This window comes from Salvia splendens, chromosome 3 (genome assembly GCF_004379255.2).
Source record: "Salvia splendens isolate huo1 chromosome 3, SspV2, whole genome shotgun sequence".
Taxonomy (NCBI): domain Eukaryota; kingdom Viridiplantae; phylum Streptophyta; class Magnoliopsida; order Lamiales; family Lamiaceae; genus Salvia; species Salvia splendens.
Genome location: NC_056034.1, coordinates 15,677,843 through 15,693,734, shown reverse-complemented (window position 1 = coordinate 15,693,734; position 15,892 = coordinate 15,677,843). Strand labels below are relative to the sequence as shown.

At 39.7% G+C, this 15,892-nt stretch overlaps 2 protein-coding genes across 3 annotated transcripts; both read right to left on the bottom strand.

The window, feature by feature from the left end:
- Window positions 1-2: 2 nt before the first annotated feature.
- LOC121795226 (ATP-dependent helicase BRM-like) lies at window positions 3-11,691 on the bottom strand. 2 transcript variants are annotated; one of them, XM_042193714.1, is made up of 15 exons: window positions 11,355-11,691; window positions 10,862-11,283; window positions 8,905-10,215; window positions 7,432-8,763; window positions 6,726-6,838; window positions 6,406-6,493; window positions 6,205-6,291; window positions 5,375-5,467; window positions 5,217-5,300; window positions 4,925-5,128; window positions 4,121-4,357; window positions 2,501-4,054; window positions 1,889-2,413; window positions 1,333-1,575; window positions 3-783 (listed from the first exon to the last, which is right to left on the bottom strand). In XM_042193714.1, the coding sequence occupies exons 2-15, from the start codon at window positions 10,994-10,996 to the stop codon at window positions 157-159; spliced, it is 6,633 nt and encodes a 2,210-aa protein (XP_042049648.1). In that variant the 5' UTR covers window positions 10,997-11,283; window positions 11,355-11,691; the 3' UTR covers window positions 3-156. The 2 variants fall into 2 exon arrangements, with proteins under 2 accessions (XP_042049648.1, XP_042049647.1); XM_042193713.1 differs by having other exon boundaries at window positions 10,862-11,691.
- A 1,054-nt stretch (window positions 11,692-12,745) lies between these two features.
- Window positions 12,746-15,409, bottom strand: LOC121795227 (bifunctional L-3-cyanoalanine synthase/cysteine synthase 1, mitochondrial). The gene is made up of 9 exons (XM_042193715.1): window positions 15,099-15,409; window positions 14,317-14,426; window positions 14,170-14,227; window positions 13,680-14,081; window positions 13,551-13,602; window positions 13,404-13,483; window positions 13,274-13,333; window positions 13,127-13,207; window positions 12,746-13,040 (listed from the first exon to the last, which is right to left on the bottom strand). The coding sequence occupies exons 1-9, from the start codon at window positions 15,258-15,260 to the stop codon at window positions 12,942-12,944; spliced, it is 1,104 nt and encodes a 367-aa protein (XP_042049649.1). The 5' UTR covers window positions 15,261-15,409; the 3' UTR covers window positions 12,746-12,941.
- Window positions 15,410-15,892: the final 483 nt, after the last annotated feature.

Below are 15,892 nucleotides of genomic sequence, written 5' to 3'. Positions count from 1 at the left end.
GCAACGCAAAAGGAAATTGGATACATAAAATTAGAAGCTACTAAGCTTGCCGCAATAATGGTAGAGGGCATGAATATGAAGAACTATCAGAATTTAGGATATCATCACATTACAGATCATATTTTCATTTAAACAGATTGGAACCGCTACATACTCTCATAAATGGCTCGGCCGCCGCCTTCCAGCATCAGTTCTCATTTTCTTTACAGGATTCGCCCAGCCAACACTGCTGTTCCCTTGTTGAGGGGAAAGGGGGCCCCAGCCATGTTGGCTCAACCCGATATCTCTGGCGCCTGAGATCGACCCTGGGCTCTTCATCCCACGCCCAATACCTGTAGGTGACAATGGACCTGCTGATCCATTTCCAGACTTTGCAGCCGACTTCTCCCTGTCTTTTCTCTTTTTTTTGCAGATAACGAGGTCCCCAGGGTGAGTGAAAGGGTAAGTATCATCCGGTTGGCCAAGATCCCGACTGCTGCTGTTTCCAAGCCTCGATTCCTTGTGAGGCATAGAGTTCCTGAATTTAGAACTCTCACCAGCGTGAATGGGCAAGCGGGTCTGTGGCTTCAGGAAAGGAGCATTTTCTGAATCCACCTCTTTTAATAATTTCTGGCGCTTGCCCTGAGAAGCAGGTAGCTGTCGTGAAGATGGACAGGTGGCTGGCATAGAAACAGGAGCAGTGAAAGACATGGAACTTCTGGCTTCTCGAAAATCAGTATCTGAGAAAGCTACCGCAATTATATCAAAGAATAGATCATGGACTTTCTTCGCCTCCGACCTCACCTGATCATACAGTCCACATAGCTAGATTGTTAGAAATATTCAAACTATTAAGGCAGTCCAATTGCTCCTATAAACCTTTTAATTTACAACATGACTTTAAGAGATGCAAATATTCTGAAAAGAAACACTACGGGGCAGTTTGGTAGGGAAGATAGATAAGACAACAAATGACAAGAACACACATTTTAGATCATTTTAGATCAGATAACCCCAAAATAGAGGAGTTATCTACCCTACCAAACTGCCCCTAAGACGTACAAATATCACCTAGAATTTACAACTGCAGAAGGACTTGGACTCATGACCTGTATCTATAACTTAATCTTATGAAGTTGTACCAAAAAAGTAAGATTCAGAGATCACTCAGATAACCTGTACAGGAAAATAAGCCAAAACCATCTTCACACCACCATGTTAACAAAAGCTCCCTAGGGACATAAGTATTAATACTACATTGTAACTATTGGAATTGCTGCTGAGTCGAGTATGAACATGGAGATTTCGCGAAGAATACATTGACAAGGAAGGATTCACAGAAGAAAATCATACCTCATATGAAAAACCAAAAAACTGCATGCTAGACTGCAACATAAGCTGCACGTCAGAAACAAGCCCCATGACTCCACTGTACTCATATCTGTCAAGACGGTTATGAATCTTTCTCAAATCCAAAAGGCTATCTTCATCCCCACTGGCGTAATCATTTCTTTTCCACAGTTCAGTTAGCTGTGGTATTATTTGATGACCTTCATAATCTATTCTTCTCTGAAGCTTGCCTATAACAGTCTTGCACTGTAACAAAATCATGTTAAATAAATCCTATATTTCAGTAACAGCCAGCTGGAAGAGGAAATTATATCAAAAGTGAGTGTGTGTGCGGTGGGGAAGAAAGGAGGATGCAGGACAAGAACTTGCAACTGCCTAAGCAAGTGGCTCAACTTTACACGATAAACAAAGTGATCAAATTACATTTCCCTACTCCGGTTTGCCTGGATCACAATCATTGCTAAAATGCAAATAAGCAAATATTTCTTTCTATGTAGTGTAGATAAGAACCAGTATCAAATTGATTGATACAAAAATACAAACAATAAGAGAAGCATACCTTTCTCAGGATGACCTCCGACATCTTAGGGCCACTAGTTTTAGGCCCCTTGGCAACTTTAGTGTCCAAGTTTACTGTGAGGTGTTCGGAGGCATCATCTGCAAGAGCAGACTCATAGTTCACTCTCCCAGATTTAAGAGCACTTTGCACATTAGCTGTATTTCTCCTTGATGGTAGATTTCTTTTGCTCTTGATAGATGAATCAATTTTCTCTGATTTAATACAACTAGAATCTCCAAGAACTTTACGGGCACGGTCATCACTTGCTTGAGTCTTGTATTTATTATCTACCTGTAGTGGTAACACAGTAGGATCACCACGACGAAGAGATAACTTGTCACTAAGCTTCTCTTCTGCCCTAGCAGACCGCGGGCGAAGCCGAATACTCCGTTTTCGTTTTATCTTGGGTTGCAAGACCTGTTCAGCTTCACCTTCATCACGATCTTGGATCCAGCTACCTGAATGCTGCTGGTTCATAGGAGAATCTCCAGATATGGCAATCTCTCCTTCTTCTAAGTCATCTGTCTGGAAAATTAGAATAAAAAGCAAGTAAGGTAACAATGTAGAGAATCAATAGCATTATACGAATTATAAAGCAACTGTGAGACATACCAATTTCTTTGATTGGGAGCCGGACCTGCCATCTAATGCAGAAAGTGATCCAAACTTTTGAGAAGACACGGAAGGTGAGACCATGCGCATTAACTTCCTACTGTGTGAAGAGGACCCAGAAGAGCCTGCTTCTTCAAGTATGCTATTGTTTCTGACATTATCCAAAGCTCTTTGGTATTCATATCCATCAGCAGAAACAGGAGCATCTTCTTCTGATTGATCTTTATTAACTATAGGCGCTTCAGTGGATTCATCATCTTCAGACTCCCCAATGTCTCCATCTTCTTCTTCTTGAACAGAGTATTCATTTCTATCATTGGAGCTTGCTTCAGAAAATTCTCCATTTTCATCATCTAATTCAGTATAAATAGGAGTCTTTCCCTTAGGCCGCCCTCTCCTCCTCTCCGAAATCTCAGAAGCCACTTCAACAGGAGGTCGCATCCCACCATATAAAGCATTCTTTGATGGCTTCTTTGATAAATTAGCAATTGTGGTATTTACTTCTTGTGTATTAGCACGAAGCCAATCAGGGACCTGATCATATCGAGTCATGTCCTCTGCCCAGTCAAGTTCTTCATCCATTTGATCAAAGAGCTCTACTTCCTCCTCACTCCGAGCAATCATACGGTTTACCTCGTGAAGAGAAGGAACGTCGTGAACTGTTTCTTGGTATCTTTCTTCATCATGCAACAGTGTTTCTAAAGTTAGTCGTCTCTCTTCATGTGTAGTCCTCTGGTCAAACCGCCCAGCATTTATAACTTCATCAGCCATGTCAATCTTATACTGTTGAATATTATTCCGAATCAAGCTCTCAATTGAACCCACATACCGGTCCTTGCCGGCAAGGTCATCATCTGAATCAACTACTCCACCACTCCTGAACTCGTCCTCTTTCTGATGACTGGATATTTTGTCGACCACAGCTTCCATGTAAATGACTTTCACCTCCCTCGTCTGCCCAATACGGTGGGCACGAGCAACAGCCTGTTCCTCATTTTTTGGGTTTGGATCCGGATCATATATAATCACTGTGTCAGCAGACTGAAGATTGAGACCCCGTCCAGCAGCACGAATGCTAAGTAAGAAGATAAAACAATCAGTGCCTGGGCGATTAAACTCCACAATAGCACTTTCGCGGTCTTCCAAGCTAGTCATCCCATCAATTCTTCTGAAAACAAGCCTTCGCCACTGCAAATATTCCTCCATTATATCAAGAAGTTTGGTCATGGTACTAAAGAGCAGTACCCTATGTCCCGTTCTCTGAAGCTTCATCAAAACTCTATCCAGAACCCACAACTTTCCACAAGACCTCACAAGAAAATCCTTTGAGAAGTCACTGAAATATGGATAGTTTAGCAATGGATGGTTGCAAGCTTTTCTTAGCTCCATGCATCTATTGTTTAAAGTTTTGTAAGTTTTAGCCTGATAATTTTGATTCTTCTGACACTTGCGATATTCATCTTCAGGGTCAACCCTAAGAGTACCAGTTGATTTAATCCAATCATAAATGGCACCCTGTATTGCAGACATTCGACATTTCAAAACAATCGAGACCTGCATTTTCAAATTTATTCAGAAACAATTTTGTAACAATATGACATTAGAATAGTAACAACATACCTTTGGAGGAAGTGATCCTTCTACATCTTCAACACGCCGCCGAAGCATGAAAGGTTCCAATATTTGATGTAGTCTATGGATAATTATCACCTTCTTCTCTGTCTCGAGCCAGTCATCTTCATGTGCAGGCCCTTCTTTTTGAAATGGTTGAGAGAACCAATCATGAAATGCTTTTCTATTATCAAAGACTTCTGGGAGCAGTAGGTTTAAAAGAGACCAAAGCTCTTTAAGATCATTCTGATAAAGTGCAAGAAAAGATTAATACAAGGTTAGAAGATGTAAGAAACATGTTTTAGTTTTGTTGTGATAAAGGAGTACTACAAGTTATGGCTGCTCTGAGCACCACTATTTAAGTATTTGATATCAACAAAAGTTGACTAGTACTCGCAGTCTCACATCATAATTGCGTATATGCTAATTCTGCAGCAGATCAATCCTATAGATGCTACAGTTCAATGAGATTTATTGTCAACATAATGGAATTGAATCACACCCTTCTATCCCAAGTTAACACTTCATTTTCTTAAGGAAATTTCCAGATAAAATTGTCCTACCTAAGAGTCCTAACAATATCAACTTAACTACTACTTTGACGGCCAATACGACAAAAGTAATCAAGAATGTCACCCCTTCATCTTTTCTAAAACTCCATGTCCAGTCAAAAAATAATACTTTCCCGATGAAGTATAATCAGAAAAGAATGTATGGGGCAGTTAAATAGAATGAATTATTTGAATTAATACAAAACTCAAGAAAATAACTTCTAGTCCATAAAACATATATCCAATCATAACAAAATCATACCTGCAATGGTGTCCCTGTAAGAAGCAAACGCCTTTGGCAGCGATACCTATCAAGGTCACGAGCTAATACAGACTCTCTGTCCTTCATCCGTTGTGCTTCATCAATTATAATATATTTCCAATCGATTTTTGAAAGTTTTGAACGATCATACATGATGAACTCATAGGTTGTTACAAGCACATTAAACTTCATGGCTAGCACTTCCTACACAGTAGATGAAACAAACAGAATTGATAACATAGAAGAATATTATGAAGCAAAGAGTTTAACTATGAAATTCTTCTCTTCTTACTTGAGAAAATAATTTCGCCCTTTGGTCTTTCCCACCAACATAATATATACAGGAAACACTCGGAAGCCAATTATGCAATTCACTCTAAGACAAAAACCAGAGATGTTTAAGTTATATACTTATAAGAATTCAAACAGGTGCTACAATGAAACTCTTACCTTCCAGTTGACAAGCACAGCATTGGGAACAATAATAAGATGAGGGCCATAATTTCCTTTGAATTCCATCAAATGAGCAATCAAGGCCATCACCTGCGCAAAAATTTGAGCAAAATCTCAAATATAAGCACAAATGAAATTTCACAAACACAAATAAGTAAGGCTGTTTGTTTAAAGGGCATAAGGAAGTTTTAAGGGAAATAAATGAGATTCATGTATCTTGATTCAGGGAAAAAATTCTACTATTATAAATAATCCTCAACCAAACGACCAAGAATGAGCCAATTTCAAGCTCGAAAAAAATCCAAGACAAGCTAGAGCCCCGGAGTATTCAATCTTTTGTTTTTCAGTATTGATGTTTGTCAGCCTCTTACAGAGCTCAAGTTCAATTAGTTTATATGCTTCCGAGCATGTCCACTTGTCCAGAAGTTCAAACTAAACGAAACTCAATTGGGTTTTTTTCCATTTTGTATGCTAAAACTTAATAAAACTCATTTCCATCTAGAGCTAGAACTTGATCATATGCTATAATGCTTCCGAGACAAGCTCAAGCAAGCCTCATTTTGGTTAATAAATGGGTCATTCACAAACCCAACACAACTAAACTATAAAAGCTTGAAATTGAGCTTGAACCAAGCTTGAGCCTAGGTAAGAGAAATAAATTGAGCTTGAGCCTCCAGCAGTGCAGTCCTACTCATCAGCTCAACTCAGCTCCTTTTCAGGTTATAAGCTTTCAAAACTCAGGTAATATCATGTGTAGAAGACATGGCAACTCTTTAGGCATAAGGAGACCCAAACTTTTGAATAAATATTAATCAGAACTGTCTCACCTGCACAGTTTTGCCCAGACCCATCTCATCTGCTAAAATGCCATTTATTTTGTTATTGTATAATGATAGCATCCACTGCAAACCAACCTGCATAATTGAGTAGATCTAGGTCAATAACTACTGGCAATGTGCAGAGAAACTAACACGTAGAGCTGATCAATTAAGGGTCAATCACACAGTTCAAACTAAACCGGAACTAACAAGTTGATAGTCTCGTAGAGTTCCAGCTCGTAGCATTGAAGGCTGCCTTATGACCCTTTCATTCACAGCATGTGCAAGGTTGTAGTACCTGGTAGAAACCACGAAAAGGGGAAAAAGAAGATTTTATGCTAAAATCTAATTTAAGTATGACAGGAAAGATACAGACGGCACCCACATGGTCTATCCAATATGTATTATAGAAACATTAAGTATATCGTAATAATTCAGGATGAAATTAAAAATATTTGATCCATATTTGCTCTCTAATGGCATCCATATATTATGAGAAATGAAATAAAAATAAACTAGCTGTGGCATACTTGTTAACAGACTGACTATCTCTTGGTGCATTCATCTCAGAAAACCGGTTCCTTATCATGACTTCATCTCTCGCACAGGCAGCAGCGGCTCTTACTTCTTCTTCCGAGAGACCCTTGTATCCAGAAGACATAAATGAGAATACTGAAGTATCTGAAGCCACAAATTAGCAAATAACAGACATAAATATACGATAAAATACATTCATTTCAGGAACATAGGGGCTAAAAGAAGACATTAAGAGATACAAGTCAATGAGACACCAAATCCTATTGTCCTTGCTCTTCAGTAGGGAAAGCATCATTTTGTTCAATTATAACTGAAAGAACTTCATAAAGAACCATTATGGAGTAAGAAAGGCATAGTGAAAACAGGTTGGTGTATTCTATACAAGATTGATGATGCTACATATATTTCTGGTAACATCTTCCCACTTTTCCAAAGATAATTAGTAAAGAAGTGTGAGTATTTCATTCTCGTAAATGCATAGCTGATGTGAACTGTCATATTTAAGCATCAGACATCTTGATTTCTCATTTGAAGTCAATTTCTTAGAGAAACTTATCAAATGATCATTTGAGTTTTACGCTTAGCAAACACAGAGCAGTTACTTTTTTACTTGATGTTTTCGAATTGGAGATGATACTACATTGGTCATTTTATATGCTTAGTACGGAAGAGCAGGGGAGAGAAGAATAGAGATAATACATGGGCACGTGCAGCGGTGGCAGCAGCATTAGCTGCCTCCTCGACCTCCTGCTGATTTTTAGTGGCTGTTATTTTACTGCCCAATTTGTGAAGATACTCCTCAGTTTGACTTAAAAATGATGAGAGAACAGCATATCTTTCTGCAGCCTCCCCAGGTAAGTTAGTTTGTTGTTCCAGAAGCATCTCTCTATATCTTTCCACATCATTATTTTTCAAGGCTTCCATTCTTTTATTACGATCATCATCCTTCATTTTGGAGAACTCTCTCAACATCTTTTCATGATATTTATGCACTCCTCTATTGCGGGCAGTTCGAGCATCACGGGAAGCCCAATGTGCCTCGAGAAGCTTTTTGCGCCAATGGAATATGGATTTTAGTTGCTTCTCCCTAGTTGCCTTCTGATTAGCCTGTGATTGCCGGTTAAGCTCCTGACGCTGACGTTCACACAGTCGAACGAATTTCCTATATGGTCTATCAGGCATCGCCATTATTTCTTGTTGCTGTTGCTCAATCTCATCCCTCAGGCGTGCCTGGCACTCAACAAGCTGAAGTTTCTTTGATGCAATTTGTAGCCGAATAACAAGATCTGGTCTAATTCTCTTCCTCTCTAAGTTCACAGCAAGTATTTTATCAATTTTCCCGATTTTTTCAGCCCTTTTCCTTTTGTGGGTCTCTCCACCTTCATCAGCAAAAAGATCTTTAATATCATAAGCTAAAATCAAGTTACTATTGTTGTTCATCATAGAGGATCCAAGGGTCTCATGTTTCCTGGTGAAAACAGGGAAATCAAATAACGGCCCATGATATTTTCGTGTTGAACTAGAATCCTTAGGTTGGGATGTATTACTTGCTTGAATGGGTTTCTTAACCTGCACTGGATCTGAAGCATTTGACTGTGAGGCAATTCCTTTACCCCTGTCGGCAGCAACATCAATCCTGACAGGTGTTTTCTGATTGCCCGGTTCAGACTCTTGTTCGCATTTCCCAGAACTACCAATATGCTGTGGCTCTTCTTTTCCAGGAGGACCCACAAACCTCTTCTGCTTTGCTGCAACAACAGAGTTCTGAATTGTCGCAGTTGCGGCAGCAGCAGCCCTATCATCTCCTGGACCTTCTGTTTTCATATTAACTACTCCAGCTACTGATTTTGCAGCCCCGGCCCCTTTCTCACTGTACTCCACATGTTTGGTGTGCTCCTCTACAGTTTCTCCTGCTAGTTTGTCCTTGCCAGCATTTGTGGGAAGTGGAAGCAGCTGTTGCATCTGTAAATCAAGTGGTGGAGGAGCAATAGCTTGGAGCAGTTCACGTGGCAAAGTTACATCGCCTTTTTGCTAATAAAGCAAAGAGAGAACTTGATACGTCAGTGTAAGTATCTAGAAACTATCAGAATGAAATATGAACAGATAGTCATAACCAGTTTTGTAAAAACAATCCAGAGCAAACTATAGGAGGGAGTAGAAATATGATCTAACCTTCAGACGCCTAAATGCAAGTATCTGTGCTTTAAGTACATGCAACTGCTGCTTGGTAAAACCAGTGTGCAATTGTCTCATCTGTGAACTGGTTCCCCCCTGAGATGTTGATGGATTGCACAAATCCCCTTCATTAGATGGAGTTACGGATTCATTAGATGGAGGTACGGATTGAGGAGACCGATTAAGTTGTCTGGCATTTTGTGCCTGAGTAGCTTCTGCAACAGAAGTTTTTGCAAGAAAACTGTCAACCCCTTGGCTCAGATTCCCTGGTGACTGCGAAGGATGCATAGGAGGCATTCCATGACCAAGAGAGGAATGCTGCCTAGGGGGCATATGTGGCACAGAGAACTGTTGGGCAGACATGCTGCTGCAATTGTTAGTTAGAGCTGCATTGGAACTCACACCAAGAGTACTAGGTGAAACTGCCTGCTTAACTTTAGAAGACCCAGATTGTCCTGACACGTCACTTGAGGAATTACCATGGGGAGAACCTTCATTTCCAACTGACGGTGAGGTAACATGCTGTTTACCAAAGGATACAGAAGGGATACCAGTACTATTTTCATTAGCTTTTTGCTGAGCAGCCATCATGGAGTGCATTAATGGAATAAGCTGCGCAACCACATTTGCATTTGCAGGATGTGACAGATCAATATTATGCTCAAGAGCCAATGCCTGCATTGCCTGCATCTGTGCAGCCATAGCTATCTGATTGTTTGGCATGTTCATAATATTTTGTTGAGATTGTGGAGCTTGCATGGGTGCAGGTTGGATTCCCTGACCACCTAATGGAGTAGGGTTCAGTTTGGATTCACTTCTCTGATCGGGCATAGGGCGATGTTTGTTATCTGCATGTTTATCACTCTGAACAACCTGCTCGGAGGGTTTCTTGGAGGAGGAACCCTGAGACTGATTTGCTGCTTGCATGGACACCAGCTCTTGCATTTTCATGTTTGCCATCCTCATTTCTTGATCTTTTCCAAGAGAACCCAACATTGCTGGTCTCACCTGCTGCTGCGATTGCATTCCTAAGGTAGGTTTCTGTTGGGCTGACTGAAATGCATACTGCAAATAAGCTTGTTGGATCGGATTCAACATCAGTTGCTCAACACCTTGACTTCTATTATGACTTTGGTCCGGATTATTGGGGGAACCATGCTGCTGACCCAAATCAATGAACTTCCTGGGCTGTTGAGGCAGCTGTGTGGAGCCAGATGCGGCAGAAAAATTGGTCGTCCCTGGGGTTCCTTGTATTGTGCCAGCTTGGTACGACAGAATGGCATCATTCCCTTCCGGTCTCCTCAGAAACTGTTTGAGTCATAGACCAATAGGAGCTGTTTAAGTGAAAGTTCTAGAGAGAAAAAAAAAGCAGTCTTGTAGCTTGAGAACATTGCAAGGAAATCTCCATGCAAAGAACCAAGGTCCACGAAGCTGAAATGAGTCAATGACAAACACTATAGAAGCAGAAACTTGCCAAAGTCCAAACTAACAACAAATACATTAATTACGAAGGCAGAATTATATCATGTGGATGATGTCACGATGGTGGTTGGGTAGAGTAGAAGTCAAAAAATAAATTTAGCAAATAAGTTGTTTTACTTTCCCAGGTGTACACGAAATTGTTTGCATCTACCTTACATAAAAAATTATAGCCAATAAATATGTTGCATTTGCTGTTTTGAATCATTACACCTAGTCTCCGTAATAAATTTGTTTTAAATACACCCAACAGAAGAGAAAGGGATAAGAGGACGCACATAGGAAAAACCACCTCCAAAACAAACTAATTAGAAACAATCAATTCTTAGTATAAGATAGAAAAGTCATGGCTGACAGTGGGTTTAGAGTCGTCAACAGAACTCAAGATTTGCATCACGCATTTACTAATTAGAATAATTTCCAATGTACCAGCGGAAGAATGGAACTTGGAAGAAAGAAGGACGCGAGGTTTCACCTGTCTCTGCTGCTGCTGCTGATCAAATGCGGACGCGGCGGATGACGATGAGGACGGAGAAGCAGAGGCCGAAGCGGCATTACTCCGGCCATGGCCACCGCCTCCACCCTGTTGGGGGCCACCACCGGATTGCATGCAGTAAGTTCAGAGAAACCCCCCACAGACAAGAGTGCCCACAATCCCCACCTTGGAATAATTGAAAAAAATCAAACGTTGTCTCGAGGCCACTGCCTATAGAAACAACTTCTGTGAGCTCATAATGAGAATTGAACAAAGCTTGAATTCAACAAACTCCCAAAGACAATGGACGCAGGAGTCCGTGTTAAAACCCAGCCGTTTCAGGACAGCACACAATTCAGAGCTTGCGAAAGCGCAGAACACACCCTTTTATCTCAGCAATTTCAGCAAACACCTTAGATCTCCTGAAAAAGGGTGAAATCACAAAAATAAGATAAGTCCCTCGCAGGCGAAAAGTCCCTTGTGACAATTGAACCTTTGCTGCGGAACCTAAAACGCTGTGGTGCTGCAATTCCGATCCCAAAATTTCAAACCTCGATGCATCCGACACATGTCCCGCATTTAAGGGCACGCATCCTCACATATATACATCCGCCTAAAATCGCATCAAAACATTCTTTTATCCAGGAAAATTTGGGATTTTTGGCGCGAAATCGAAGGGCCCGGCGGATCGATCTGATGGCCGGCGACTTTCCGAATTTGCCGGAAATCTTTTTCTCAAACTAGAATTCCCTCACTCAGAGTGTGTGTCTGTGTGTGTGAGAGAGTGACGCAATTTCCAATTTTTCTTTGGGTTTTGGTAGCCAAGCCCTGATAAGGGCAGTGTATATAAAAGATAGACGAAGCATAGGTTTGTGGCTTCGTGAGCTGAGCGGGGATATTATCGTAACTTCTCATACTTGGAATTTGACTCTTAATCTTTCTATCATATTTTTTTAATTAATTAGTAATACTCTTTTTAAAATTTAATTTTAGAAAATCTTTAATTTATGGAGTTTAAGGATAGTCTAGCACTCATCATACTTTATTTATAGGAGACGAAATCACAATGTATCGTTGTATCTACATATTCCATTCCTGAGTATATATAATTAATAACTAACTAACTAACTATTGGCATTGAATTGAAGTGTTTCATGTGAATATACATATATACGTATAGAATTTCTACGTGTTCTTTCAAATTACAGCTTAACAAAATTTGTGCTACTACTTTTTACATTTCACAATTTTGATTTCTTTATTCGTTACCACACGAAGCCGCTACAAGCAAAGTTACATATAATATGCATTTGTTGCTCAATCACTACAACTAATAAAAATAAATAAAAATAAAGAATTTATAATTACTGAAAAGTTTCAATAATTTTGATTGTAGATGGCCAAAGTGATAAGTATTCTATACCATTGCTATAGCGAGTAAAATCAATGTTGAGAATATAATCACACACTTATTTAAAAAGATTGCCTTAAAATTGAATATGAAAATATATCCGACCTACCTGATTCGAACCAGTCCTCCGCTCTACCAACTGAGCTAAGGTCGGTCTTGATGATAATCGATGGCAAAAATATACATAGCCTTTAACATAAGCATGGAGTATATAAGCTTTCACTTGATGTCGACTGAAATAATTTTCCTTAACTTAGCAACCTAAGCTAAGTTGGTAGAGAATATTTCCTTAACTTAGCAACCTAAGCTAAGTTGGTAGAGAATACCATAGGTTAGATTTTTTTTGTGTTACTATGAGCATATTTGACATGACATAACGTTTTATTATTGTGGATATCAAACATATTGTCATGGTACACATGTACAATCCTTTTTGCAACCATCAATTGGTGTGGTTATTTCAACAAAATAGGTTATAGTTTGGTAATAAGCATTATAATTCATAATCTCAAGATTGAATCATCTCAACAATATTGTTGCTTTTACAGCTACAAATCAGGTAATTACTGAAATAAAGATGACATGATATTATTTTACAATAAAGGGAATACAAGCTTCTCCAACCAAGTAGAAGCATTGGGAATCTGGTCTGCCAAGCACACTTGATCCTTAATCAACTGAAACTGGCTGCATGTTCTCAGCTTCTTTCCTCAGCTCCTCGAACAACACCGACGACAGGTATCGCTCTCCAAAGCTCGGATGGACAGTCTGAAACAAGGATAAAAATGCCTCAGGCAAAGGTATGAAACCAGACAGTTGGAATCAATATCAAAAGAGGCTTTTTGAGTTCTTACCACAATGAGTTTTCCCTTGTTTTCAGGTCTCCTAGCTAGACGGAGGGCAGCCACCGTGTTAGCACCGGATGATATCCCAACCTATGCACGACACGTGTAAGATAAAAAAAACGAGAAAAAGTTCAGGGAGCATTACAAGTCCCTTACATATAGCCCTTCCTTGAGTGCCAATTCTCTGGCCATTTTGACAGCATCTTCACTAGACACCTGCATCAGCAACAAAGTTTATGCCAACTATCTAATTTATATTTACTCTATACATCTGATAGATAATTACCATAAGGACTTCCTCCATGACGTCCATATCCAATATGTCTGGTTTGAATCCGACTCCATTCCCCGTGATGTGATGAGGCCCTACAAAATTCCACATGTTAGACACGAGCTAGTAAAATGAGACGAGAGCTAGTAAAATGTTAATTACCTGGCTTCCCTCCGTTGAGAATGGGGCTCTCCTCTGGCTCAAGTCCATAAATCTAGACAAACCGAGCAATGCCAAAGCATGAAAACACATTCAGATCTGAAAATTGTGGTTATGGAGAAGTTGAAGTACCTTGACTCCGGGATTCATGGACTTCAAGTACTGGCCAACGCCAGATACGGTGCCTCCACTCCCTATGCCCATTACAAAGATGTCGACCTTTCCATTGGAGTCCTCCCATATTTCGGGGCCAGTAGTCTCAAAATGAACCTTTGTGTTGGCCGGGTTGGAAAACTGCTGTAGCATGAAGGCATCCGGGGTGGAATCAAGAAGCTGGTAGGCTTTCTTGACAGTGCCTCCCATTCCCTTGGTGGGATCAGTGAGTACCAAATCTGCTCCAAATGCTCTCATAGTCACTCTTCTCTCTAAGCTTGTGTAAGATGGCATTGTGAGCACCATTTTATAGCCTTTCATTGCAGCCATGAAGGCCAGGCTGATCCCCATGTTTCCCGAAGTGGGCTCAATCAGCGTCGTCTAATATTCAAATGTAGGAACTACTAGTTTAATTCCGAGACAACGAAAAGAGAAAGAAACAAGAAGGCTATATATGTATGTAGCTTACCTTGCCTGGAGTGATGAGGCCCTTTTCCTCGGCATCCTTCATCATGGCTATTGCTGGTCTGAAGCATCAACATTGTCTCATTGTTACTTTTATTCAAGATTGACATTTGAAAGCAATGAAAAATATGTATGTATGAGTAATTTGCACCTGTCTTTGATGCTAGCAGTAGGCTGCATCATTTCTTGCTTAACAGCAACATATGCTCCACATCCCTCTGTAACTTTGTTTAGATATACCAATGGTGTTCTACCAATCAGCTGCATAATTAATTAAATTCATTTAGTTCAACCTTCATTTCACACAGCCACTAATCATGTGTCTTAGCTCCACGACATCAATCAACACAAGTAATTAGAATAAATTACATCTAAAATTATGTAAATTTTTAGTATTAGAAATATATCATCCTTAAAATTGTGTCCCAGCATCATTCTATGTTCAATCCGAGACGATCAGTAATATTTTAGTCCTGTATAAATTCCAATCCAACTAAGCATTAATTAAATTTAATTCTATTTTTTCACATTTCAAAGGTAAAAATTAAAATAAACAGTGTTTCAGATTTTTACGATTATGCCCCTGACACCTAAAAATAAAAAAAAATGCTTGCGGAATAATGACGTGTACTGCTACAGATTCACCGGCAATTAATTACCATTAAAAGGAATTAAACCAGCAACTAATCACGTGCTTATTTGTCCTTAATCACTTTATGTTAACACCACGCAATCATCAAATGCAGATGCAGCCATTTTCATGGTATCCACTTCCGATTTAATTCTAATTATATCAATTAGCTGTAATTAAGTTGTGACTAGTGATGGGATTAATCACTGATGAATCTGCAGTAATCATAAAACTCAATCAAGAACTAAGATGAATATGAATGAATCTCTGAGTTAAGTTAATTAGTTAAGGTAATTAAGTACCTGAGAAACGTGTGTCTTGATGTTGGTACCAGGGAGATCTTTAGGCAGATCTCTGAGCCTCTGAACAAATGAAGGGGAATCTGGCAAAGGGGTGGCGCTGCTGTAGTATTTGCACCCTGAAAATTGGGATCTTCTCTTCAGCAAGCTTCTCACACCCGCCATTGATGTCTGCTCTGCTCTTCTTTTTTCCTTTTTATCTGATTTTGGTTCTATGTAAAAAAGAGTGAAGGTTCACCAATATTTATATACTAATTGGGAAAAATATAAAAGTACCATACCACTGTACAGCCTAAATTTTAGAAAAACAAGTCACAAGTGGATTGTTGGTGGCTTTTTTTTTATCTGCGATTAATATCAATTCATTAGGAATAAATATTGGTTTATTAGGAATCACAGCGCGTCTCGTTGTCATCTCTATCTCGTCTCGGCGAGACGAGACGGAATCGAGACTGCGTTGCAGCCCCGCATCTAGTCCCGATCTCGGCGAGCGTCTCGTCCCAGCGAGACGGTTGACACGCGCTGGTGCTAGGCGTGACGCCCCCCGCCGGCCCGCGAGTGGGCGTCGTCACGCTGACGCAATAAATCATTTTTTTAAAAAAAATCGATTTTAATAAAAAAAAATTAATCAAAAAACGGTCATATGACCGTTCAACGGTTATTTTTTTTCTTTTTTTTCTTTTTTATTCTATAAATACTCCTCTTTCATCCTCATTATACACACAAACACACATCTATTCTTCTCAAATCATCTCCATTTCCTTTCCAATTTTCATCTCACCTCTCCAATTTTCATC

Bases quoted from the DNA above. Each gene is read 5' to 3' on its own strand.
- LOC121795227 (XM_042193715.1), bottom strand. From the start codon at position 15,260: ATGGCGGGTGTGAGAAGCTTGCTGAAGAGAAGATCCCAATTTTCAGGG. The intron at 14,228-14,316 runs GTGCAAATTACT...TTGATGCTTCAG, and splicing joins ACTGCTAGCATCAAAGACAG to ACCAGCAATAGCCATGATGA. The intron at 13,208-13,273 runs GTAAGGGACTTG...TGTCGTGCATAG, and splicing joins CACTCAAGGAAGGGCTATAT to GTTGGGATATCATCCGGTGC.
- LOC121795226 (XM_042193713.1), bottom strand. From the start codon at position 10,996: ATGCAATCCGGTGGTGGCCCCCAACAGGGTGGAGGCGGTGGCCATGGC. The intron at 6,494-6,725 runs GTATGCCACAGC...GGTTTCTACCAG, and splicing joins GATAGTCAGTCTGTTAACAA to GTACTACAACCTTGCACATG. The intron at 784-1,332 runs GTATGATTTTCT...CTGTATGATCAG, and splicing joins TTTTTGGTTTTTCATATGAG to GTGAGGTCGGAGGCGAAGAA.